General features: G+C 51.9%; 1 protein-coding gene across 2 annotated transcripts in view; it reads right to left on the reverse strand.

Annotated features, from left to right (window-relative positions):
* Positions 1–26,394, reverse strand: part of SPTBN4 (spectrin beta, non-erythrocytic 4) — a 78,580-nt gene that overhangs the window by 38,944 nt on the left and 13,242 nt on the right. For both annotated transcript variants that reach the window (XR_006263480.1, XM_043437226.1), the window contains exons 4-17: positions 25,120–25,293; positions 23,890–23,981; positions 22,761–22,841; positions 21,109–21,224; positions 18,321–18,433; positions 18,035–18,222; positions 17,843–17,960; positions 17,235–17,393; positions 16,196–16,498; positions 15,261–15,411; positions 10,604–11,543; positions 8,961–9,098; positions 5,018–5,768; positions 3,598–3,800 (exon numbers count right to left, since the gene is read on the reverse strand). Coding sequence is in view for 1 of the 2 variants with exons in the window: in XM_043437226.1 (XP_043293161.1) it covers positions 3,598–3,800; positions 5,018–5,768; positions 8,961–9,098; positions 10,604–11,543; positions 15,261–15,411; positions 16,196–16,498; positions 17,235–17,393; positions 17,843–17,960; positions 18,035–18,222; positions 18,321–18,433; positions 21,109–21,224; positions 22,761–22,841; positions 23,890–23,981; positions 25,120–25,293 (3,527 nt within the window). In the remaining variant the exon portion in view is untranslated. The remainder of the gene's footprint in view (positions 1–3,597; positions 3,801–5,017; positions 5,769–8,960; positions 9,099–10,603; positions 11,544–15,260; positions 15,412–16,195; positions 16,499–17,234; positions 17,394–17,842; positions 17,961–18,034; positions 18,223–18,320; positions 18,434–21,108; positions 21,225–22,760; positions 22,842–23,889; positions 23,982–25,119; positions 25,294–26,394) is intronic.

A 26,394-nucleotide genomic window follows, 5' to 3' on the forward strand; every position in this document is an offset into this window, starting at 1 on the left:
GAGGAAGAGGAGAGAGCAAAGTGGGGATGTGAGGAAAGGCAAAGAAACGTCAGTGGGGGCAAAGCCAGAGACAGCTAGAGAGGACAGAGGGGAGGGAGAGAGGGACAGAGACAGGTAGATATCTGGAAAGAAAGAAAGAGAGACACTTAGAGAGACACAAACGCAGCCCCATAGAGAGAGATAACAGAGATCTACAGAGTAGGAAATACCGAGGGAGACAAAAACTTAGAGAACAAGAGACACCTAGAGAGAAAGACAGATCAGGAGGAAGAGGTAGATTGACTCAGAGAGACAGAGAAGGATGCAAGGACCTAGAGAGATAAACAGAAACACACACAAGACCAGAGACATAGAGTGATTTCTTGAGAAAGAGTGATTGACAGAGACTCAGGAAAGAATGAGAAAGAGGCCCAGAGATAGAGAAAATAAGAAAAGATAGAGAAAAAGGAAACAAATGAAGCAGGGGTAGTGCCAGAGAGACAGAGAGGAAGAGAACACCATAGACAAGGAAGCAGAGGGAAAGAAAGTGGCTGAGGGAGTCTTGGGAGGGAGAGCCCAGAAAGGGACAGGTAGAGAAGTGGCAAGATGCCACCAGTAAGGTACAGCCAGCCAGCCAGAAGGCTGCAACAGAGCTGGAAAGAGGGATGAAAGCAGAGCATGGATAGAACAGGGCTGGAGCCATAGGGAGGCAAAGTGAGGCAGGCCCTTGGTCTAAGTGAACTGGCCAGGCTGGACCCAGGCCCCGCCAACCCGGAGCCAGCAGGCATCACAGCCCCAGGCAGCCTGGCCTCCAGCCTGCACTGCAGGCAAAGCGCCCAAGAGGCCTGGCAGAGAGGCCTGAAAGGGTCCCACTTTGCTGTGCCTTGAACAAACAACTCCCAGCTCAGAGCGTTGGCTGGCATTGGCTGTTTCCTCTGACTGGAATGCTCTTCCCCTCAAAGTGTACTTAAATGTCACTTTCTTAGCAAGACCCCTCCTGACCGCTGCCCAACACTTTCTGGCTTTCTTTTCTTCTTTAACATTCTCCTTTGCACTTAACACTATCCAACACACTGTATATATCCCCTATTTATCTTGTGTGTCTCCCCCATAGGACGTCATTCCACGAGGGCAGGAATTTTTATCTGTTTTGCTCACCCCTGTATTCCCCAATACCTAAAAAAGGGGCCTGGCACACAGTAGGTGCTCAATACATATTTGATGAGTGAAAGAAAGCAAGAGAGACATAGAGGGGACTTCTCTGGTGGCCCAGTGGTTAAGAATCGGCCTGCTAATGCAGGGGACACAGCTTTGATCCCTGGGCCGGAAAGATCCCACATACCACGGAGCAGCTAAGCCCATGCGTCGAAACTACTGAGCCCTCTATCTAGAGCTCCTGCTCTGCAACAAGAGAAGCCCATGAGCAGCAATGAAGACCCGGCACAGCCAAAAATTAATTGATTTTAAAAGACAGAGAAAGAGAGACAGGCAGAGAGAAAGAGAGAGGGCAGAAACAGAAGTAAAATGTCTGAGAAAAAGAGAGAGGCAGCAGAAAAGACAGATGTAGACGTAAGTAGGAAAAACAGGGAGAGAGACGGAAACAGAGATACATAGACGTACAGAGAGATGGAGGCAAAGAGATGGAGAGTGTGAGGAAGTTACAAAGAGATTCAAGCACAGAGCTGAATGGAGGAACATGAAGGGCCAGAGACAAGCAGAATATGGACTCCCTCCTGCCCAGATTCAGCTCAGGAAACAGGAAATGCCTCTGAAATGGAACTGAATTCAGTCCCTCCAGGCCTTCACCAGCCAGCTTGTCCCAGGGATGAGAGAAACCCTTTGTCTCCTGGAGGGTGAGAAAACAGCTGTGACCTCTGGCCAGTCTGTTCCCCTCTCTGAGCCTCATGTGCCAAATGCAGACAAAACGCAAGAACATCTTTTCACGCAGGGCAGGGCCAGGTTCCAGGCGAGGTGAGCCCCATGGGGAGAAAGAAGTGACTTGCCCTGAATCTCACAGGTTGAGAGGCAGAGCTGGGACTGGGACCCGGCCCTGTCTGACCCCAGGGCTCCCTCAGACCTCTGCACCTCTTCCACCCCAGACCTGCCCATTCTGCCTATGCTTCTCCCAGCCCGGCCCTGACCATTCTTGGTCATCCTTGCCAGATGGCATGAGAGCTCTGTGAGGGATGGAATTGTGTTCTGACCCGGTTACCAGGGCATGCCCAGCACTGCCCCACATGGAGCCAGGAACACAGCATGGACTCAGTCCCTGTTTAGTTGGCTGAGGAATAAATGAATAAACAATAGAATGAAAGGAGCAAGTAATGACTGCGAAGGAAGAAAGGCGTGACTCAAAAGAACAGCCCTCCAGGTTCCTCCTCCTCCTGATTCTGCAGAGCCTGGCAGAGAGTAGATACTCAAGAAATGTGAAGGACTTCCCTGGTGGTCCAGCAGTTAAGAGTCTGCCCTGCAATGCAGGGGATTTGAGTTTGATCCGTGGTTAGGGAACTAAGATTCCCACATGCCTTGGAGCAACTAAGCCTGTGTGCCACAACTAGAGTCCGTGCCACGCAGTGAAGATCCTGTGTGTGGCAACTAAGACCCGATACAGCCAAATAAATAAATAAAACCAATACAATTTTTTTTTAAAGGAAACATGGAATAAAAGAAAGAAGGTGCCAGGCCTGGAGTTGGGGACACTAGATCATGAATTCGCTTCCTCAGGATGAGAATCCCCATACAAGTTTCCTTTAGGAAACTCCACCATCCATTTCCCAAAGGGATTTAGGGGAAAAGGATGCCAGAGCCAGAGAGATGAGGGGCGGGGGTCTCAGGACTCTGGATGGTGGTGGAGGGATGGGTTATGATTTCCATCAGGAGACAGAAGACAGGGCAGTATTAGGCTCTCCTCCTGTCTCATTCATGCCAGAGAGGAGAAAGCTGGGGTCACGAGGATGAGTAGAAACAGCGAGGACAGACAGAAGGAAGCAGGCCTGAAGGAAATCCTATAAAGGACTCTGCTTGGTGCTGTTGTTGTTCAGCCGCTAAGTGGTGTCCCATTCTTTGCGACCCCATAGTGACTCTTCGACTCCATGGACTGCAGCATGGCCAGGCTTCCCTGTCACTGCTTGCAGGGCTAGAATATTCCTTGGGAAAGGGAGGGGTTGCTGTTTTGCCCAGGTCCTAGAATAGTGCTTGACACACAGTAGATGTTAACATTGTAACAACCAGTCCTCCTATTCCAGGCTGAGGGCAGGCTTGGGAGAGAAACTTTTCATTGTATATACTTCTGAAGCTTTGGGGTTATCAACCGCAAGTTACCTTTTCACCAATATCAATTTAAATCAGATCTAAGGCAATATGGAATTAAGTCGAAATCGGAGAGAGACACAGAGAGAACTCCCTGGAGGTCTAGTGGTTAGGACTCAGTTCTTCCATTGCAGGGAGCATGGGTTCGATCCCTGGTCAGGGAACCAAGATCCCACAAGCCTCATGGCTCAGCCAAAAAAAAAAAACAAAGAAGCAGAAATGTGATGGAAGGAAAGGGAATCCTGGCCTGGTCACCCCTCCTCTGTGCTGAATCCCAGCCCCTGGGCCCCTGGGGTCTGAGGGACCTACTTCTCCAGCAGCCGAGTCACAGCCTCCTGGGCCTGCTCCCCGTAGGCGTTGCCCTGTCTCAGCAGGCCCTCGGCAGCCTGCACGGCCAGCTGCATCTTCTGCTGGTTCAGCTCCATCGTGGTGAGGAAATCGCGGTGCCGTTTCAGCGCCTCCTCCACCGACTCCACGGTGCCCGGCAGCTCCTGACCCGACAATGCCATCTCCTGGGGACGGAGGACGGGGAGGCTCCAGTCGGCCCTGCTCCATCCAGGACCTGGGGGGGCTGCCAGCCTGCCCAGCTACCACTTTGCTCTCGCCTGCTCACTAGGTTCTAGCATTGAACGTGCCAGGCGTGACCCCACATCAGGTCCTTGGCCCATGCTGTTCCCTCCAGATATCCCCATGGCTGGCTCTTTCACTTTCCTCGGGTCTCTGACCTCTCCACCCCCCCTAGGTATCCCTTTACCCTGCCTTATTATTTTTCACAGCATATTTGTTGTTGTTCTTTAATCCCTAAATTGTGTCTGACTCTTTGTGACCCCATGGACTGTAGCCCACCAGGCTCCTCTGTCCATGGGATTTCCCAGACAAGAATACTGGAGTGGGTTGCCATTTCCTCCTCCAGGAGATCTTCCCAACCCAGGGATTGAACTCGTGTCTCGAATCTCCTGCGTTGGCAGGCAGACTCTTCACCAGTAGCACCGCCTGGGAAGCCCCTGTTATCTAAAATGATTCCTAAAAGCTGGAATCTACTCTTGGACTATCTGAAAACCAGGTGTTTTATCTTGTCCAAATCCTCAAACTTGGTCCCCATCTCAGAAAGATCCTTGAATTGATCAGCTGTTCCCAGATAACCATGGCACTTGATTCCTCAAGCCATAATAAACGCAGTGACGCTCTGCAGACAATCTGCCATTCCCAAGAAGAAGACAGTCTGCTAATTTAGGCCCCTACAGCCACATAATCCACAATCATTTACTGACCACAAGAATCCCTCAGCCTGAACTACCTCCTGCCATAAACTTCATCCTCTGTTATCCACCCCAAGAGCTTCTTTAAACCCCATTAACCATCACCAATCAAACTCATACTCTTCCTTCCTTCCAGATAACCCACAAACTCGGGAAGTCACTCCAAAGAACCTCCAAGTGCATTACTCACTCAGAACAGTCCACAAACTTAGTCACCTCTAAGAGACTAAGACACCTCCCCCATCGTAATACTCAAATTCTGTTACACACACACCCACACTTGTTCACACCGGATTATTCACAAACCCAGTTATTCATACCAGATACCCGTGCCCCCCCCCACCCCCGCAGCATGAGATACGCCAGGAACCCAGTGGTCCCCGCAAACACACTCCTCCATACAGTTTTCTGTTCCCAAAATCCCCTGCGTCCTCAGACCCCCACCCGTGCCAACCCCCCGAAGCGGGCACCTGGTTGCGTAGCACCGCACGCGCCTGGCGTAGGTCGCGCAGAAAGAGCTGGTAGACGTGCGCCTGGACCAGCGCCTCCCTGCGCGCCTCCCACAAGCCGAGCAGCTTGTGCCAACCAAGTTCGAGGTGTGGCAGCCACTCGTCGAGCGCCAGGCCCGGGCCCAGCTCCGCGCCGTCGCCCGCCAGCAGCGCCTCGCTGGCGGCCACGATGCGCGCGTAGTCCTCCTCTCGCTGGTCCACTTCCTCCTTGAGCGCCGCGTGGCGCGCCAACAGCGCATCTGCCTCTTCCAGGCTGCGGGGCAGGGGCCCCTCGCCGCCGCCCGCTGTCTCCTGGGCGCGCACCAGCCAGTCCAGGAAGGCGTCTAGGTCGTGCAGGAAGCGCTGCAGGCGTCCGGCCGCCGCCACCGCCTCGCCACAGGCCTGAGCCGCGCTGGCCAGCGCGCCCCACTCGGCGCCCAGTTCCTCCGCACCCTGGTGCAGCCGCGCAGCCTGCGCCGGGAAGCGCACAGCCAGCAGGGCCGCCTCCTCCAGGAGGGCCGCCTGGCGCGGCTCTAGAGCTTGCAGAGCCGCCTCCAGGCCGCTAAGGCGCCACTGCAGGGCGCCGCCCGCCCGGGGCGCGCTCTCCACAGCCCTCCGCTTCTCGCGCACCTGGGCGCGCACCTCCGCCACCTCCAGCACGTGGTTCTCCACCAGCAGCACCGCGCTCATCTCTTCTTTGCGCTGTTCCACCAGCTCCACGATGCGGTTCCACCTGCCCAGGAGAAGCAGGGCGGCGTAAGGAAGAGAGACACTCCCTTGGGTGCAGAGGGCCCATCGACCCTGGGAGGAACCCAGCCACTGTGTGACCTTGGAATGTCATCCTTATCTTCCCGAGCCCCAGTTCCTGCCTGTGTAAAATGGACTCTGCCAGGCACATTTGCTTAGAACAGCGGTTCTCAAAATGTAACCTGAGCGAGGGCAAAGCTATCTTCATCAAAATGCTAAGACGCTATTTGCCTTTTCACTTTCATTCTGTGCCGAGTGTACTGTGGAGATTTCCAGAAGCTACAGGAAAAAGACTGATTGCAGAAGCAGACATGAGTACTCAGCTGCCTTCTCTTAAACCAGACATTAACGAGATGTGCAAAAATGCAAAACAGGGGCTTCCCTGCTGGTCCAATGGATAAGACCCCCAGCCCCCAATGCAGGGGGCCAGGTTCCATGCCTGGTGGGGGAATGAAGATCCCACATAGGCAACTAGAAAACCTCTCACCTTAACAAAGACTCAGCACAGCCAAAGTAAATAATTTTTTTAAATGCAAAACAACATCATTCTTCTTGCTACATTTTTTTTGTTTGTTTTGAAAAATAGTCACTTTTTCATTTAAAAAGTTATGTTACCATAGTAAGTTTATTATTGTTATTTTAACGACTTGCTATTTTACATTACTTAGTATTAATTTCTAATATGGTAAATATTGACAGACATAACCCATTAAAACAAGCTCTTTGGGGGTCCTTAATTGCTTTTAAGCATGCAAAGGGTTCTGGAACCAAAGAGTGTGAAACCTGTTGGCTTGTGATGTCAGATAATATGTTGGATGCAATAAATAGTAGTTGAGCATGTACTATAAGCCACGTGCTGAGTCAAACCTATTTTATCCTAAAATAAATTTATGGGACTTCCCTGGTGGTCCAGTAGTTAAGACCACACTGCCAATGCAGTAGGCACAGGTTTGATCCCTGGTCAGGGAACTAAGATCTGTAGGCACCATCAAAAGATTTCTTTTTTTTTAAATTTGTTCTGTGCCCTCAAGCAAGTGATGATACTGCCTGACAGTGTCAAGCTCAGAGTCAGGTCTGAGCTATGTACCCTTTGGTTGGCAACATTCTCTGTGCCTCATTTCCCCACCAGCAAAATGCACACAGTCATAGCACAGTACCAACCTCACAGGCGTGCAGTGAGTCAAATGAGTTATTAATATGATTCGTGAAGCACTTCAAACAGTACCTGCCAGCGAGGAGTGGGGATACACTTCAGGACCACATCAAGCCCCTTTGTGCCTCAGGGCCTTTGCCTTGGCTGTGCTCATGGCCTGGAATGCTTTGTACCCTCCCTCCCCTCCCCCATATATACTCTTGGCTAGATCTTTTTCATCCCCTTTGAGGGCCCAGTTCATGTCATGGTGCACACCAGCCCAAGACAAGATCTAAAATCACCCCCAAGCCCCAGTTATGCCCTACCAGATCACTCTTATTTCCTGCATTGTTTTGTTGTTCAGTCGCTAAGTTGTCTGACTCTTTGTGACCCCCTGGACTGCAGGGGGTCACAAAGAGGGACAGGCTTCCCTGTCCTTCACCATCTCCCAGAGTTTGTTCAAACTCATGTTCATTGGGTCGGTGACGCCATCCAACCATCTCATCCTCTGTCGTCCCCTTCTCCTCCTGCCCTCAATCTTTCCCAGCCTCAGGGTCTTTTCCATTGAGTCGGCTCTTTGCATCAGGTGGCCAAAGCATTGGAGCTTCAGCTTCAGCATCAGTCCTTCCAATGAATACTCAAGGTTGACTTCCTTTGGGTTTGACTGGTTTGGTTTCCTTGCATGAATCTTTACAACTCTCCAAATATCTTGTTCTTTTATTGTTTATTTCTTTACTCTCTCTCTGACCCCTCTAGAATGGACACAGCATAAGGGCAGAGATTAGGACTCTGAAATCAGAAGGGCTCAAGTTCAAATTCTGCTCTGGCTAGATTCACCATGTGAACTTGGGCAAATAATTTTCGTCTCTGTTTTCTCATTTGAAAAAAGGCAGATAATTATGTCCATTTCACTGGGTGTTTAATGAGTCTTGTGGCTAAAGTACTTGGCACATCATCTCACTAACTGCCATAAATCACTAGCTGTCATTATCTTTTTAGGACCTGGTACCCTGGGATTGTTGAGGATACAGAGGCTTGGAAATCACTGGATATTGGGATCTCACAGCACAGCAGTTAAAGGCACAAATTCAACTTTAAATTCAGGCTTGATCCCCACCTAATTTCCCATGGGACCTTAGACCACCTTTACCTCTCTGAGTTCCTGTTTCCTCCTTTCTTATATGGGTATTTACACCCCTACAGAGTTGCTGGGAAGACTGCATATATGTGGTCAAGGGCCTCAGCTCTAGATTCAGGCAGAACTGGGTTTGACTCCTGCTTACTCGATTGAGTAATCCTGGATAAGGAATTCACCTCTCTGGATCTGTGTGTTCATATAAGACTCCTACCTTGCAAGAACTACTTGTAGTATTCTAGGGGGAAAGATTTAATCGGTTACTATTCTTAAAGAGTTCTGAATGCTGGAAACTTTACTATGGCAATTGGGATATTGGGAGATTTAAAAAAGTGCTTGAAAAATTCCTGGCAGCTATTGGATTCTCAATAAATCATTTCTGAACAAGTAAATTAAGAGCCCATTGAAATGTACTCTGTTCTCATTTTACCACATCATAACTAACACTAGGTATTATCATTTTTTTTTCAAGATTTTGCGAATTTACTAGGCAGCCTGAAGCCTTTATTTACTAGAAGGACTGATGCTGAAGCCAAAGTTCCAACACTTTGGTCACCTGATTCGAAGAGCTGACTCATTGGAAAAAGACTCTGATACTGGGAAAGATGGAGGGCAGGAAAGGAAGGGGGCAGCAGAGGATGAGATGGTTGGATGGCATCACCAACTCAATGGACATGAGTTTGAACAAACTCTGGGAGATAGTGAAGGACAGGGAAGCCTAGTGTGCTGTGGTCCAGGGGATCGCAAAGAGTTGGACACAACTTAGTGACTGAACAACAATAACAACCTTATCATCTCAGGAATTTGAAAGGGCACATTCTTGTCCTCTATAGTTGAGTGACTGAGGAAAAGAATGATAGGAAGAACTGGTCTGGGACCCAGAAGGACTTCTAGCCCCAGGCTTCACTTACCTGCTGTTGAGGTGGTCCTGGCAGGAGCGCACCTCATCCGAGCTGGGGTGACCTCCTTCCACTAGTTCCTGAACTGTGTGGTTCACATCCAGGACACGGCCCATCAGACTGTTCATCTCCTGGTCCAGACTCTCAAATCTGCGGAAGAAGATAGACACGATCAGTGGGGCCTGGACCCTGGGGACCTGTTCATTGGCTTCTGTGAAACTGCCTACTCCTGGTTCTCCTCTGAACTCTCAACCTCATCTCTTCAGGCTCCTCTGCTGGCTTCTCTTCTTCTCCCTGTCACTTAAGCATTAGGTCCCTCAGGGCTCTGCCCTGGGCCCTCTCAGCTTTGCCTCACATCCTGCCTCATCCATCTCACCCACCCCCACAGCTTCCGCCCTGGCCCCCGAGCCCGTCAGTCCCACATCTGTCTTCAGCCTCAACATTATCCCTTTCGAGCCTATCCCCCACCTTAAAGCCCATTGTGCTCTTTCTCTGGGCTCTTTGCTGTGACTCACACTCGCTTCAACATCTCCTGCAGTTTGTTCTTCCTCTGGGTCTCCATCCCAGGGACAGCTCCCCTCCCTTCCCCCTCCCCAACCCCAGCCAATCCCTAGGCCAGAGCCCTGGGCTCTGTTTTGGACAAATACTCCCCCCAAGTCTGTCTGCCCCCCATAGCCTGTCCACTTGGGTTCCTGCACTGGTCCAGTCCTGTCATCTCCTACCTGAGCCCCCACCCTAGCTGCCTCTCTTCTCACCCACTTCAGTCCACCCTCTACATGGCAGCCAGGGAGAACAGTTTTAAGCTGGCTATGGTCTTCCCTAGTTTAAAACAATGCCCAAGGCCATGACTTGGGTAACTGTGGGCACAGCAACAATGGGGACCAGGCCTGTGTTTCCAGCAATGCCCAGCCCAAGGCCTGGAACAGAGCAGGGGCTCAATAAGTATCCACTGAATGAGCGGATGGATGAACATGCTCAGAGAGAGAGATGCAGAGGGTCTATCCACTAACTTAATGACCCATCTCTAAGTCTGCCAACAGATAAATCAGTATCTAGTATGTCCCAGGGTGGTAACTGCTATGAAGAAATGTAAAGTGGGGTGAGAAGAGAAAGTGACAAGGGTCAGAACGGTTTTATTAGTTGGGGAAGTAACATCTATGCAAGGGGTAACATCCTTCCCATCTAGGGATGGGAGTCCCGGGGGAGGCATCGTGCTGGGCCATCTCTGGAGGTTAATTTCTGGAGGTTAATATAGCCAGGTGACTATACGTCTCACAGGAATAGCAGGAAACGCCCCTGGAATGCTCCCTGGACCCAGGCATTTGCTAACTACTTTGCACATATGAATTCATTTACTGTTCTCCAGGAGCCCATGAGGTTGGGACCAGTAAGTATCATTCCCATTTTGCTGGGAAGATCCCCTGGAGAAGGTAATTGCAATCCCACTCCAGTATTCCTGCCTGGGAAACCCCGTGGACAGAGGAGCCTGGTGGGCTGTACAGTCCAATGCGGTTGCAAAGAGTCGGACCGGACTGAGCGACTAAGCTCACACACGCTGGTTCCGAGTGAGTGAACATGGGAAAATTGTTGAATCAAGGAAATCGAGACTGCGTGCGGGACGAAGGGGACCGGGAGTCCCACCGGTGCGCGCTCACCGGTGCTGCACCACCTCGACGTCGTCCAGTGAATCGGGCACGCGCATGGCCAGCAGCCACTGCTCCTTCTCCCCGATCCACAGCTCGCACGCGTGCACCTCGCCGAACATGCGGTAGACAGCGAGGGCATCGCGCAGCCACTGGCGCCGCAGCGCAGCCACCTCGGTCACCTCGGCGAACAGCTGCTCGGCCTCCACCACGCGCACCTGCAGTGCCACCACCAGGGGCCCGGCGCCGCTGGCGCCCCCCAGTGTCGCCAGCTGACGCCGCAGGCCGCCCACGGGCCCGCGATGCGCCTCCACCTCCCCAGTGAGCGCGCGGTGCTGGCGGGCCAGGCGGCGGCTGGACGCTTCGTCGTGGCCGAAGTCGCCCGCGGCTGCCAGGCGGTAGGCGTCGCGAAGCCAGTCCAGGAGCCCGTCCAGGTCCGCGCCGAACTGGTGCAGCGCCCGCGCCTCCTGCAGCCGCCGCTCGCGCCTCGCCGCCGCCTCCTCCAGCCGCTGCCAGCGCCGCCGCGCGCTTGCCGCGCGCTCCGCCAGGCCCGCCAGGTGCACCGTCTCGGCGCCCGGACCCACGGCGCCACCGGCCGCGACCAGCTCCTCGCCCCGCCGCAGGGCCTGCTGCAGCAGCGCCCTGCGCCCGCCCAGCTCGCCTTGCAGGATCTTGTGCTGCGCCAAGAGGCGCGCGGTGCTGGACAGGTCGTGTGCGCCGCCCGCCGCGCCCGCTGCGCCAGCCGCGCCGCCGCCGCCCGCCGCCTCCAGGAGGCGCTCCTTGTCGCGGGCCCAGCTCTCGGCTTCCTCCAGCTCCTGCAGCAGCGCCCACAGGCTCCGCGAGGCCTCCAGCTCCGCGCGCCGCCTGGCCGCCTGCTCCTGCAGCTCCGCCAGACAGCCGTGCACGTGGTTCACGCGGTTGCAGATGACCTGCGGATCGCAGGGCTGGTAGCCTGGGCCACAGAAAGGGGAAGATCCCAGGTTGGGCACGGACCAGGAGCCGCCCAAGAGAGGGTGGTACAGGCTATCTGCCGAGTCCTTGGCCCGACTTCATCAGATGTCAGGTTATGCGTCCCCTCCTCCTGGCAGCTTTCCCCAACACCTCAAATCTGGAGCAGGCACCTTACCAGGCTCGCCCAGGCTTGTTTCCCCTATCCCAGCGCGGGCCACTCTGCCTGTGACTCCCTCATCCTACCTCTGACCCCTCTGGGCTGTGGCAAACAGTCTGTCTCTCCCATTGGAGTGGGAGCCCCATAAGGACAAGACCTGGGGCTGTCTCCATCAGACCATGTTCGCACCACTGCCCAGAACATGGTGGAGCCCAGAGCAGTAGCTTAGTGAAAATGGTGCCTTACTGACTGAATGAAGGATGCAAATGGAGACTCAGAGAATCCTAGAATCTTTATATTTTAGTGTAAGTGCCCAGTGTCTTTCCTTCGGAAATTGACAAAATGAAGCCTCTCTATTCTTAACCTATGTATTTGACTCCCCTTTCTCATCCTCTGTCATCTTATCTCTTAACCCAGTGATGACCTAAACTCCTCTTTATCTTCAAATATTTCCTCCTGGACCTCTTAAAGAACCTGCCTGCAATGGAGGAGCAGCAGGAGATGTGGTTTCAATCCCTGGGTTGGCAAGATCTGCTGGAGGAGGAAATAGAAACCCACTCCAGTATTCTTACCTGGAGAATCCCACGGACAGAGGAGCCTGGCAGGCTACAGTCCATGGGGTTGTAAAGAATCGGACAGTACTGAAGTGACTTAGCACACATGCACACACCTGGATCTCTAGTTTGAGAACTGTGAGATTAACTTAATGGGTGGCAGTCAGCATTTCTTTAATGGAATAGAGTAGAAGGAATAGAAAATATGAGAAGTAAGGGGAAGCATTGTTTTCCAAAGGCTTTGTGTCTCTGTGTGTCTGCACATGTGCCTGTGAACTGTGGGTCATGAGGTAAATGTATTTCTTACTGGGTCAAAACAGTGGGCGAGACACTGCCCTAGATGGCATGTGGGGTTTATGCATTGCTGGACATTCACTGAAATTGACCCAAATTCCAAGGCACCCAACTGGTAAAAATCAATGGCATCCATGTATCCAGCCCTTACTCTGACCCAATGTCACTGAGTTCTCACAACCATCCTATGAGGCCAGTATCCTCCTTAGCTCCATCTTGCTGATGAAGAAACTCACACTCAGGGAGGAAAGCTGCTTGCTCAGGATCAGCTAAGAAGTGGTACATCAGGAGGCCAACTCTGGACCACTTCGCAGGCAGAGCTGCCTCCCATCACCATGACAACACACACACTGCTGCCTTCCGTCACCATGACAACACACACCCCATACTAGCCTCTTTGCTGTTTCCACGGCGCTGCTGGCGCATTATCATTGGGCCCTGAGATCTCACAAGGAAAAGACAGGGGGAGCCTCCTGGACAAACATCCATAAGAACAAAGCGTGAAGGATGACAAATGAATGATGTCTCTTGGGGTTGTGAGGTTGGTGATGGACTGAGCTAGGATGGGGATGCCTGCACCGGGGCTTGGAAGGAGACCTCAACATTTGCTCTTAGGACATGACCCAGCCCATGAGAGTGAGAAACTCCCTTGACCATCCTGCAAGCTGGAGTGTGTGTGCACGCTGGGCTCCTCTGTCTGTGGAAATTTCCAAGCAAGAATATTGGAGTGGGTTGCCATTTCCTCCTCCAGGGGATCTTCCCAACCCAGGGATCGAACCCACATCTCCTGCAGTGGCAGGAGGATTCCTAACCACTATACCACCTGGGTAGCCCCTGAAAGCTGGAGAGCCTCTTCATAGTCTAACAATGCACCAGGATTCCCAAGGGCCTTAGCTCCTGATAAAGGAATGAGATAGATCAGCCTTCAAACCCTCTTATCAGTTCTGCACCTCTGAACCTCAGTTTCCTCATCAGTGAGAAAGAAAAAAGCAGTATTGATGCTGTCAGCACTCATACACAGTTGCACAAGACAAAACACCAGATAAGACCACTCAGCAGGGCTTCCCCGGTGGCTCAGTGGTAGAGAATCCACCTGCCAATCCAGGAGACACAGGTTCGATCCCTGCTCCAGGAAGATCCCACATGCCACAAAACAGCTAAGTCCATGGGCCACAACTATTGAGCCTATGCTCTAGAGCCAGGGAACTACAACTAATGAAGCCCATGTGCCCTAGAGCCCATGCTCAGCAACAAGAGAAGCCACCACAATGAGAAGCTCATGCACCACAACGAGAGAGTTGCCCCCATTCACCACAACTAAAGAAAAGCCCGCACAGCAACCCAATACAACCAAAAAATAAATAGATAAAATCATTTTTTTTAAAAAAAAGACCACTCCACAATCATGATGGAGACAAGACCATTCCACAATCATGTCTGAGTGCACACAAAACAAGGTCACTGTGCAAACCACAAAACAGTCACCTGCCTGCCCACCCACGCCTGGCCAAGGTGAACCACTCCTGCCAATCATGTTCCTCCCACCACCTGGTTAAAAATGATTAAGATGCACAATCATCTAATTACTCAACTTCCTGACAGCATCCAACCTGCAGCAAAATACACTACGTTAAATCATCCCAAATCACCTAACACAAGCCCACGTCCTACAATAAGCCCCTCTTAACATCCTCTTACTAAGATGCCCCATGGTCCCCATACTCCCATGCATGCAAATTAAGCTTGATTTGACTACAGCAGGGTTCCTAGTGGTCTTTAGCTGGAGGGTGTTGACATTACTAAAATGAGAAACTTTCTAGAGTCAGTCTAAGTTTTTCCCTATTGGCACACATGGCCCTGCTTCTGCTAATGGCATCCCATCCCTGCCCCCTTCTCAGTTCATGTTTTTGGAGGGAGCTGATCCCACTCTTAGCCCTGGGTGAGCATGTCACATAGATGTGGCCAATTAGATGATGTATATAGCCCTGGGCCATAATGCTTGGCTGAGTGGTGGGAATGGAACCCACCATGGGCTAATGAAAGCTTTCCTTGGGCTTTTTGCCAGAATATTGGGAGAAAGGGGCCTGTCTCTTGCTGGATCTATGAAGCTGCTGGGATGTAAATGTGGGCTGGATGGTCCCAGATTTACACCACAAGGGGAGGGACTGTCCAATAGTGACACAAACATAAACACTAGAGTTGGAGAGAGGTGGAGTCTTAAAAGCATCATTGAACTATCCCTGGATCCAGCCATACCTGAAGCAAAACTCAACCCTTCTTACACATTTAGTTACATCAGCCAATACCTTCCCTTGTTCTCCTTAAGTTAATTGAAATTGAGTTTCTATCGCCTAATGCTGAGCAGGCCTTGACAATAACTGCCTTACCCAGTCTTTTTATGGTATTCACTGAGACCCCGCTGTGAAAGGCTTAGCACATAACAAATGCTCAAAAAATGTGAACTATTATTGCAGAATCTCGAAGCAGGAAGAAGTCATGTGGGCCAGCCTTACACCCAAGGCACTAATTTCCCATGTGATGTCCCTGATGGAGTGTGATCCTAGTTGGTGTTTGGATGCTTCCAAAGATGGGGAGCTCACTTCTTCATCTGTATCTCAGGAGACATTCTGCTTCTTTTTTATTTTTTTGACATTCTGCTTCTATTAGCACAAGCCCTGAAAGTCTCCACCCCAGTCCTCAACCCCAGACTCACCCTGCAGCTGTGAGAAACGCAGGGCAGCGGCATTGAGGGCCTCCACCCGCTCACTCTGGGCCGCGATGTCCCCCTCCAGCAGTCCATGCTTCTGCAACAGGTCCTCCGCCTCCACCAGGTGATGCCCACACTCCCGGGACAGCAGCTGAGCCTACAAGTAAGAGCTGCCCTGAGTGTGGCTTTGGCACCAGCCCGCAGGCCACTCTCCCTTCCACCCACCGCCCACGCCAGCCTTCGCTCCTCTACTCCATCACTTGAACTCTGATCTCTGTCTCAGACTCCTTGTCTCTGTCATCACCTCTCTCCATCTCTGTCTCTCTGGATGTTCCGTCTCTCATCGTCTCCATAGTTCTGGGCTCCATCTCTCTCTCTGCCTTCATCCCTTTCTTGTTTATATTTCTCTACCTCCATCTCGATTCCTATCTCTTTCTCCCCATGTCTTGTGTCTGTATCTCTCTCTCTGCTTCCATCATCTTATCTGCATCTCGCTCTGTATCCATCTATCTCTCTCTCATAGGTCTCTCTCTTTTTCACAAATGGATTCCATCTTCCTGTGTGTCCTTCTCTGTAGCCATTTTTTAATAGATTTCTGGCGATACCTTTGGGTCTGCTTCTCCAGGTCTTTTTCTGATTTCTTTCTCTGAAACCATCTGAATCTTCCTCTGACTTAACCTCCGTCTCTGTCTGTCCCTGCCTGTCTCTGTACGACTGTGTCTTTTTTCTATTTCTCCAGAGATTTTTCTGTCTCTCATACATTCTTCCTCTGCCTCTGTGTCTCTCTCTGTATCTTTCACTCTTTTTGTCTCCCTTTCTCTTTATCTCTTTCTGTCTCTCTCCTCTTCTCTCTCCATCTTTGACAACTCTTTCAGGGTAAAGATCCCTCCCTCCCCTCCAGGTAGGCCACCCCCAGCACTGGTCCCCGATCTGGCCCCTACCTGCATCTCCTCCATCCAGTCCACCATGTACACCATCTCCTGGAAGACCTTCTGCAGAGCCAGGTTCTGCTCGAGCCGTGTTCGCCGGGCACCTACCAGCCCAGTCAGCAGGGCCCACTGGCGCAGGACACTGTCGCGCTGGGCTGCCACCCGGCGGGCATCATAGTAGCCTTCAGTTGCCAAGGCCTGGGCCAGCTCTGCCACGCCCTGCACCCGCTCCTCATAGGCTGCTATGTCTGCCTCAATGGCTTCGTGCTTCTTCATGGCTGCCTCCACCGCCGGCAGCTCATACCCAAAGTTGTCCTGGGGCAGGGCAGGCCACGGATGCTCATCCATAATGACTCAGCAGTTAACCTGTTACCTTGACACTGTGTGACCCTGGAAACTCCCCTACCTGCTCTTGTTACCCTGGAGACCAGTCCCATCCTTCCCTGTTACCCTGGAGATCAACCCCATCACCCCAAGTTACCCTGGAGACCATCTCCAATCTTCCCTGTCACCCTGGAGACCAGCCCCACCATCCCCAGTTACCCTAGAGACCAGTCTCATCATCCCCCAGTTACCCTGGAGACCAGCCCCACCATTCCCTGTTACATCTCTAACCCTAAATTTGTTACCCAGGAAACAAGCCCCATCCTTCCATTTCCTTAGAGATTGGTGACCAGGCCTACCCTGTCCTGTTGCTTAGGAGACCAATTCTAGCCTTCTGAGTTACACTGGACACCTGATAACAACCTCCTTTGTCACTTAAGAGATAATTAACTACTCTCCCTATTTCTGAAGAGACTAATTCTGTCCTGTCTAGTTAACTCTGGAGACCTGCCTCACTCTCCTATTACCCTGGAGAGCAGGCCCACATCCCTCCCCCACCAGTCACTTAGGAAGCCAATTCTCCCATCCCACCTTCATTTGTCACCTAGGAGACTAATCCAACACTTCTCTGTTGCTTAGGAAATCAAGAAGTCTCCCTTTCTGGTCCCAGGGCCGTCAGCCCCACCCTTTCTCCCTTTCCCCCGGAGCCAAGCCCTTCGCCCCATACCTGGGAGACCAGGCGCTGGTTCTCATTCAGCCAGCTCTCCCGCATGGCCACCTTGTGGTCAAACCTCTGGGCCAGCAGTTCCAGCTTCTCCTGCCGGATCAGCTCGGCCCGGAGGGCAGCCTCTCGCTCATGTTCTGCCTTCTCCAGTTGTCCCCACGCCTAGAGAGGCAGTCAGATTCCAACAACTCAGAACTTCCCTGGTAGTCCAGTGACTGAGACTGTGTCCTCCCAATGCAGGGACCCTGGGTTCCATCCCTGGTCAGGCAACTAGATCCCACATACCAAAACTGAGTTCACATGCCACAAGTAAGATCCCACATGCTGCCATGAAGACCTGGGGCAGCCAAATAAATAAATAAGATTCCAATAATTCCCCACAGTTTAATGGCCTTGGCTTCTCTGTCTGAGGTCATGCTCAGCACTTGTGGCACCTTTGCACACACTGGAAAAAAAAATCTTGCTTCCTTGTGACCCTTTACTGCTGGAAAAACCATTAGAATGGATGTCAGATCCATGACATCTACAATGAGAAGGGCTCCCTTGAGCAGTGCACAACCTATACAACCTCACAGGGCAACCCTTCCTCTGCCCTACATCCTCAGCCTCACCTTGTCAATATCCCAGATGCCACAGCCCTCCCGGGGCACGTAGAGACGACGGTTGCAGGCCCGCAGTTTGCTCTGGATGCTGAAGAGCAGCACCTCCAGGTTTCCCTTCTCCTGAAACCTGAAGGGGCCTGAGCTCAGGAACCCTGCCTCCACACCTCCATCTGCCACCCTCCCTGTTGAACCAGGCCTCACTTGACAGGCTTCTCCAGCGTGCAGTAGGCCGTGAAAGCCTGAAGCTGCTGCTGCACCCCACTTAATGAGTTGGCAAACTTCTGGTTGCTGATGAGGCCCACGGTGCGGTGGATCCAGGCCAGCAGCTCGGTCGCCAGCTCCTCGTAGCGCTCAATGATCTTCCCCACTTCCAGCACCTGGTCCAGGACCTGACCCGGCAGAGGAAGGGAGGGGGGTCAGTCTTATTCCAGATACACCCCCGTATGGTTCCCAGGCTCCCACCCACCCCATTCCTGGGCTCCTGTACCTTTCCAATCCGTTTCCCCTCCACAGCCAGAGCCTTCATCTTGGAGAAATAATGGTAGAAAGAGACCACATAGGTGATAATGGACTTCTCATCTGGAGCCTCCATGTTCACATCTGAGGGGTAAAGGAGAGAGCATGATGATGAGCACTCTGACAGAGAGATCAAACATACCGAGGAGAGGTTGGGAGAACTCAGTCTTCCTAGCTGTGCGACCTTGGACAAGATAACTAACCTCTCTGTTCCTTAGTTTGTCTTTTTTTTTTTTTGGACCACACCAAGCAGCATGTGGGATCTTAGTTCCCTGACCAGGGGTCAAACCTGTAATCCTGCAGCAGAAGTGTGCAGTCCTAACCACTGGACCACCAGGGAAGTCTGCTGTTGTTCCTCAGTTTTTTTATCTGCCCAGTGAGGTTCCATTTCATGGATTAAACAGTGCCTGACACATATACACCACCATGGAGAAATTATATATAGTGATTTCTTGGACACACCATTCATTCTACTATCCACCTCAGGACCTTTGCACATGCTGTTCTCACTGTCTGGAACACTGTTCCCTTTCCCATGTGCCAAACTCCCACTCACCCTTCAGGGCTCCACTCAAGTTTCCTCCTGTTCATCCTGTCTAGACCTGATCTCCTCCTGTTATTCTTCCTCGTGGCCTCTTATCATTTCCTCCTAGAATATATCACAATTTATAATTGTGCATGTGTGTGTTAGTAGCTCAGTTGTGTCTGACTCTTTGCAACCCACTAAGCTCCTCTGTCCATGAAATTCTCCAGGCAAGAATACTGGAGTGAGTTCCCTTCCTTAGAGGATCGAACCCGGGTCTCCCGCATTGCGGGCAGATTCTTTACCATCTGAACCATGAGGGAAGCCCAATTTCTAATTACACATTGCCTTATGTGATTGTGTCTTTATCAAGTTTGAGCTCCATGAGGACAAGGGCTATGCCTGTCTTTTACCACTGTCCCTGCCATGCCCAGCACACAGCAGAAGCTCAATAAGTACATAAACTAAGTGTATGAATGGTATATGAAGTTTGAGGTCAAGAACATGGGCTTTGAAGGCAGCCTGAGCTTGAATCCTAACTCAACCACTTACTCACTCAATATCCTAATAAAATAGATTGAACTGCTCTGAGTTCAGTTTCCGCATTGTTACAGTAAGGACAGTCACAGTGCCTGCCACCTAAGAACACTGTGAGTATGAGAGAGAATACTCATAGTGGAGAATACTCATAGTGGCATAAAGGAGAAACTCAATAAATCCTGATTATCATTTCAATTTACCCACTGAATGCATAGCATCATACTTGGCCCTTATTCTTCTTCACCTCATAAAACTGACATCCAATAAACACCCACTATGTGCCAGGCACTGTAAGAGGCAGGGCAGAGGAATGACTAAGTCCATGAATTCTGGAATCAGAAAGTACTGTTTACTGGGTTTTCAGTGTGATGCTAGATGAGTGACTCCACATCTCTGAGCCTTCCTTTCCATCAGTTTAAGACAGGATTGATGACTTCTTTCCAACTGAATCAGTGTGAGCGTGAAAGGGAACAGTGTTGATACAACTTCCAGCCATGTGCCTGGCACACCATAGGTGTTCGGAAAAAGGAAGCAACCATTACTCCAGATACAGAGAATTGGTGGGGTGTGATCATGGCCATTACCCTAGAGATGGGGGGCTGGTATTGGGTGTGACCATGAATTTGGAATGAGGTTGAAGTCAGGGGTGGGGTTGGGGACAGACTGAAAATGGGAAGGGGTTGGGAATGAGGGCAGAGCTGTGCATGCGGGCAGAAATATGGATGGGCTGGGGATGGGAATGAAGATGGTGTTGGAGATTGGGTTGGGGGTGGTGTTGGCTTTAGGGATGGGGCTGGGGTTGGGGGGTTTGGGTTTGGCAGGGAGGTGATTATGGATGGGGTTGAAAGTGAAAGTTGCTCAGTCATGTCCAGTCAAGTCCAACTCTTTGGGATCCCATGGACTATACAGTCCATGGAATTCTCCAGGCCAGAATACTGAAGTGGAGAGCCTTTTCCTTCTCCAGGGGATCTCCCCAGCTCAGAGATCAAACCCAGGTCTCCCACATTGCAGGTGGATTCTTTACCAGCTGAGCCACAAGGGAAGCCCAAGGATGGGGTTGGGATTGCTATATTTAAAATAGATAACCAACAAAGACCTACTGTATAGCACATGGGACCCCACTCAATGTTTGTGGCAGCCTGGATGGGAGCGGAGGATGGGAGCGGAGTTTGGGGGAGAAGGGATACATGTATTTGTATGGCTGAGTCCCTTTCCTGTTCAAATGAAACTATTACTATCACAGCATTGTTAATCGCCTATACCCCAATACAAAAGTAAAAAGTTTAAAAAAAAAAAAAGGATGGAGTTGGGGAAGGAGGGGTAAGTTGAACATAGGAATGGAGATAGGGTTGGGTTTGAGACAGAGATGAACAGGAGTTCCTTGGCAGTCCAGTGGTTAGGACTACAGGCTTTCACTGCCAAGGGCACAGGTTCAATCCCTGACTGGGGAACTAAGATCCAGCCAGGCCCACAGCATGGCCAAAAAAAAAAAAAAAACAAGTAGAGATGGAGAAAGTAGAAGATATGGGGCCCGGAAGGGGGTAGCATTGGTGATGAGGAAGAGGTGGGGACTGGGAGGGAGTTGAATTAGAAATGATCTTGGGCTTTGGGCGGGTGTTGCAGTTGAGTTTGGGGGCAGCACTGGATTTGGGAGTCCCCCAGGAGGAAACCCAGGCTGGGGCCGTGCAGGGCTCACCCTCAGGGTCCAGGAGACGTGCCAGCCCCAAGTGCTGCTCAGCCGTGCGGAAGGCTCTCTGCAGGTTGTAGTTGGCGTTGGACTTGGTGAGCTTGCTGAAGTCCACGAGATCGGGCCTGGGCAGGGGCACAGAGCGGGCAGGCAGCAGGCAGGCTCCAAAGCCGGTGGGCAAACGGGTGAAAAGACATCCTTGTCTGAGTCCCACCCAGGGCGAGGGCAGGAGGAGCACAACCCGGCCAAGGGGAAAGCCGTGTGCGCTGGTGCGTGTCTGTGCGCCATGTAGCTGTGGGGCGAGCGCTGCGTGAGGGCACGTGTAAAGAAAAGTGAAGTCGCTCAGTCGTGTCCGACTCTTGGCGACCCCATGGACTGTAGCCTACCAGGCTCCTTTGTCCATGGAATTTTCCAGGCAAGAGTACTGGAGTGGGTTGCCATTTCCTTCTCCAGGGGTCTTCCCGACCCAAGGATCGAACCTGGGTCTCCCACATTGCAGGCAGACGTTTTCCCTTCTGAGCCACCAGGAAGCCCACGTGTACGTCTGACTTTATGACTCACATGTACCTATGTGGATGGGTTCTGTACTGTATTGTGTAGCGCTTGGAAATGTGAGGTCCAGAGCCCGCCCTCTTGACTCAAACCCCAGCCCAGCCTTCTCCTGGCTGTCACTCCGAGTGAGCTACTGTCTTGCTCTGTGCCTCCGTTTCCTCATTTGTAAAAAGCGGAGAATAACAGGCTCTGCCTATAGGCTCACTGAATATTAAATGACTTACTGGAAAGCACTTAGAACATGCCGGGGACACTCAGTGATGTTCCCCTTGTTAGCAGGACTCCAGTTAGAGCTTGTGGGTTGATGGGCATGTAGGTGGGGCTGGGTCTCCCCATATACATGAGTGTGTACATGTGGGTTCTGGCTTCCTTCACACCGGAAGCAAGTCCTTTCCAGTCTCAGGCCTCAGTTTCCCCCATCTGTCATATGAACAGACCCGTTATTATGGATCACGTGTGTGTGTGCTCAGTCTGTGTGTGCACGTGTGTGCTCGTGTCTGACTCTTTGCAACCCCATGGACTGTAGCTGGCCAGGCTTCTCTGTCCATGGAGATTCTCCAGGCAAAAATACTGGAGTGGGTTGCCATGCCCTCCTCCAGGTTATCAATCATGATGTGGGTGTAATTTACCTGGGAACCCTTCCTCAGTCAGCTCAGCACCAGACCCTAAAGCAGGAATAGGTGGGTGAGCAGGGAGCCAGAAGGAGGACTTGGGGGCTCACTGTGAGGAAGAACTTTCTAATAGGAGGAGGTGCTGTGGACACACCAGAGTGGACCATCCATAGTAAGTGAGCTGCCCGTCCTGGGAGCATCCAAGCAGCAGGTCCATGTAGAAGTTGTATATGTGCATGAGTGTATGCAGGTGTGCACACATCTATGGGTGGGCACATGGGTCTCCATGAGTGCACAGGGTCTCTGTGTGTGTGCATCTCTGTGTAAATGTGTAAGAGCATGTGTGTGACTGGAAATGTGTATGTAAGCAGAGAGGTGAAGGGAGTGGGTCCTGTGTCCGTGAGTGGCATCTATACACATCCGTGTACAGGTGAGCACCCGAGGGACAGGGTGGGGGTAGGGTGCAGGGCCGAGCTGCCCCAGGAGGCCAGGTGGTACCTGTGTCGGTGAATGAGGGCATTGAAGGCCAAGCCATCACGCCAGCTGGTGGTGAAATTCTGGATGTTTACTTCAGGGTAACTGGCAGCGTGGAAAGGAGAGACAGAGGCAGAGACGGAGAAAGTCCAGAGAAAGAGGGAGGGAGGAAGAGAAACAGAGATGGATAGATAGATGATAAAAGATAGATGATAGAAAAGTAGGTAGGTAGACAGATGGGTAGATAGACACAGATGATACATAGATATATGGGAAAAGAAAGGAAGGAAGGAGGGAACAGAGAGATGGAGAGAGCATGGGGAGAAGGAGGGAGAGAGATTGAGAGAGATGGGAGATGAGCAAGAGAGAGAAACAAAGGGAAGAAGGAAAAGGGAGGGACAGAGCGAGAGAGATACAGGCAGAGGTGGGGAAAGGAAGAAGGAAGAAGAGAGAAGGGCGGGGGGAGGCAGAGATCAGAACAAGGAAAAGCAGATATAGAGGTAAAAACAGACACACGGAAGAACAAATAGCACTGCAAGACAGAGAGGCAGCCCCAGGAGGACAAGAGACAGAGAACGTCCAGTCTCCATCCATGCCTGCCCCTACCTCCTTCCTCCCCAGGCTGTTCTCCAGAGGGCACTTGAGTTTCAGGCCAGGCCTTTCCCAGCAGAGCAGAGAGCTGGGGGACCAGGGGGCATGCCCAGCGGTGTCTGTGTGCCCCTCTTCTCAAACCCACTGAAGATACCAGGACCCTGAACTTCCCATCCCAGCTGCCTGAGCCCTGGGTGTGCCCTCCTAGGTTGAGCGGGTTACTCTCAAGGGTGTGGGGTGGGGGAGAGATCAGGAATAGGGCCCAGGGGTCCACACAGGTGCACCTGAGGCCTCTAGAGGTGCAGGACCAGGTGGAAGGAAAGAAGGGGGCAGGCTGGGGACAGCCCCCCACCTCCCGGCATTGTTCCCCTGAGGAGTCTGAGTTCTTCCAGATTGTGATACGGGTTACACTGTGATACGGGATTGTGATACACCAAGGTTGGAAGAGTTTGGTAACTTAAGATGCAACTTTTGACACTGAGGACTTGAGCTGACCCTTGCACCTGTCCCGGGGGGAAGCCCAGAGGTGAGGGCCTGGCTCCCCTGAGAACGGAGGACTTACCCAGCTGTCTTCATCTGACACCACAGGAGCAGCGCGTCCTTGGCTGAGCGTGTCTCTCTGTTGTCCTCAGTCTCAATTTTGATGACTTGAATCTGTGAGGATACAAAACATGGCTGCTGGGGTCTGGAGGGCTTGAGGCTGGGAGACACCCCCCCACACACACCCTGGGGCGACAGAGGAGATGGGAGAGCAGCTTCAGGCTTGGGGTGGGGGCACCAACTCTCTCCCCCTCCCCTTCCCCTATGGCATGTCCACTCCCCCCTACCGAGTCTTTCCCACCTGGCCCCTTCTTCACCTGCCTGTGCCCCACCCCAGTCCAGCTCCAGCCTCTTCCTTGGGCTTCCAGCTCCCAATCTTGTTGATGACCCCCAACCCAGAGGGACAGTTCTAAGTCTGATGATGCCTTTTCTCTTGATAAAACTCTAATTTCTCCCCATCTCAGACAGAATAAGATTAAATTGTTAATCACAGATCACCTAGGCCCTGCCGACACTTCTGACTCATCTCCTCCCTGTCTCCCCCTTGCTCCCTAGTCTAATCATACTGGTCTTTCTGTTCCTGCAAACTGCCAAGTTCATTCCCACCCCAGGGACTTTGCATCTGCTGTGCCCTCTGCCTGGAATGCTCTTCCCTTTCATCTTCATAATCATTCAGCCATCAGCCTCTCTCAGAGTCCTTCTCTGGTCCATATGATCAACTAGCTATTTTATATCCCTATTACTGCTTTATCATAATCTATTCTTTTCTACATAGCTCTTTTTTTTCTTCTCTGCTTAGAATTGGTCCTTTCCCCACATGTCTTGTTTGCATATTGATGGGTTTATTTATTATCTGTCTACTGCTGCCCCCCATGTCTTGCTCCATAAAGACAGAAAATTTGTCTATTTTGTTTCTGAACTGGAGAAAGACTGCCTGGATGCCCATTCCAGCTCCACTACTCAGCTGTGTGACCTTCAGCATATTACTTCACCTCTCGGGGCTTCAGTTTCCTTGTTGGTAAAATGCGATAATGGATAATATCGAATTTATGGGGTTATTGTGCATATTAAATGCCAAGTGCTTAGAGCAGAGTAAAATCTATATGCATGATGATTGTAATGATGGTGTTGTTTCCTGGAGCCTGTTAGGAATATTTCTGGAATGACTGGATGAGTGGGTGAGGGACAGCCTCTTAAGGCCTCTCTCGGCGCGGGGGGTGGGCTGGGCTGGGCTGGGGTCACTTGGGATCACCTGGAAGCGCAGGATGATGGTCCAGACCAGCCCCAAGGTCAATCGGTGGTTCCCATCCACGATGTCATGTGAGCCCACGTTCTCCAGGTGCACACGCTGCTCCTTCAGGAACTGCAGGGCCTTGTCCACGTTTTCCAGTGAGTGGATCCTCATGCGACCACGCGTGGGCCTCGGCTAGGGCGGCAGGGTAATTAGGAGAGCCAGGGCCTGGCCAAGAGCACGTGCCCTCGATCCCATCTCTACCAAAGAAGGTCATCTGCATAAATATGCCCCTCTACCCCTGGCCCAGGCCACGCCCCCTCAGCCTTATCAAAGCCCCAGGATGCAATCCTTCTAAAGAAGATCTGCCCCACTCATAGCCAGACCCTTTGTAAGCCTTGTCCTTTCAGGGCTTATTCTAGTTCCTGGCCCCGCCCCCTTCAAGTTAAGCTCCACCTCTAAACTGATAGCCACACCTTTTATCATGAAGCCCTGCCCCCTGCCCATAGTCTTACTCCCGCCCCTTCCATTGGCTCTCTGTTCCAGGGCCACCACTGTTTTGCCACTAGTCCCATGACCACACCCCTTACTTCCTCCTCTTAAGATTGCTGCCTAGAGCCATGCCCACTCCTTTCAAGCCCCGCCCCACTCCAGGATTCTCCTCTTGTTTATGTTGCTGTTCAGTTGCTTTATTCCTTCCAAGGGTGCTCCTGCTCTATACCTTGTGCCCTTCACGACTTCCAGAGCTCTGGTCCTTTCATCAATCTCTAGCTCCATCAGAACCCTACCCTTTGCAACGAAGTCCCATCCAAGCCCAGAAATATAACTGCAAACCATACAATATGCCATATACATACAAGAGTTCCATTTAATCCCCAGACTCCCAGGACCTCGGCCTCACTTTTCAGATGACAACCACGCCCTCTACCATAGACCCCTGAAACAGAGTTCCGCCCCAATTTTATAGCCATGCCTCCTGCTACTGCATATCCAAGCCAAGCCCTTCTAATAAAGCTCCATCGTTCTCCATTAGTCCCCGCCCCACTTCCAACAGAGCCCCACCCAAGCCCAGAGTCCCTCCCCTAAGGACAGCCTGCTCCTTAGACAGAATCCCACCTCTGTTCCAAGCCAGACCCCCTAGGCTCTCCCCAGCTAAGCTCCACCCTGTGCCATGGCCCCGCCCACCCGAATGAGGCGTCTTTAACCCACTCAGCCTTTCTAGTAAGCTCCATCCATCCATTAGCCTGGCCCTGTAGTAGCCCAGCCCGAGACCCCAGGGCGGCCCCCTTTCCCCAG

Source organism: Cervus canadensis, chromosome 18, assembly GCF_019320065.1.
Source record: "Cervus canadensis isolate Bull #8, Minnesota chromosome 18, ASM1932006v1, whole genome shotgun sequence".
NCBI lineage: Eukaryota > Metazoa > Chordata > Mammalia > Artiodactyla > Cervidae > Cervus > Cervus canadensis.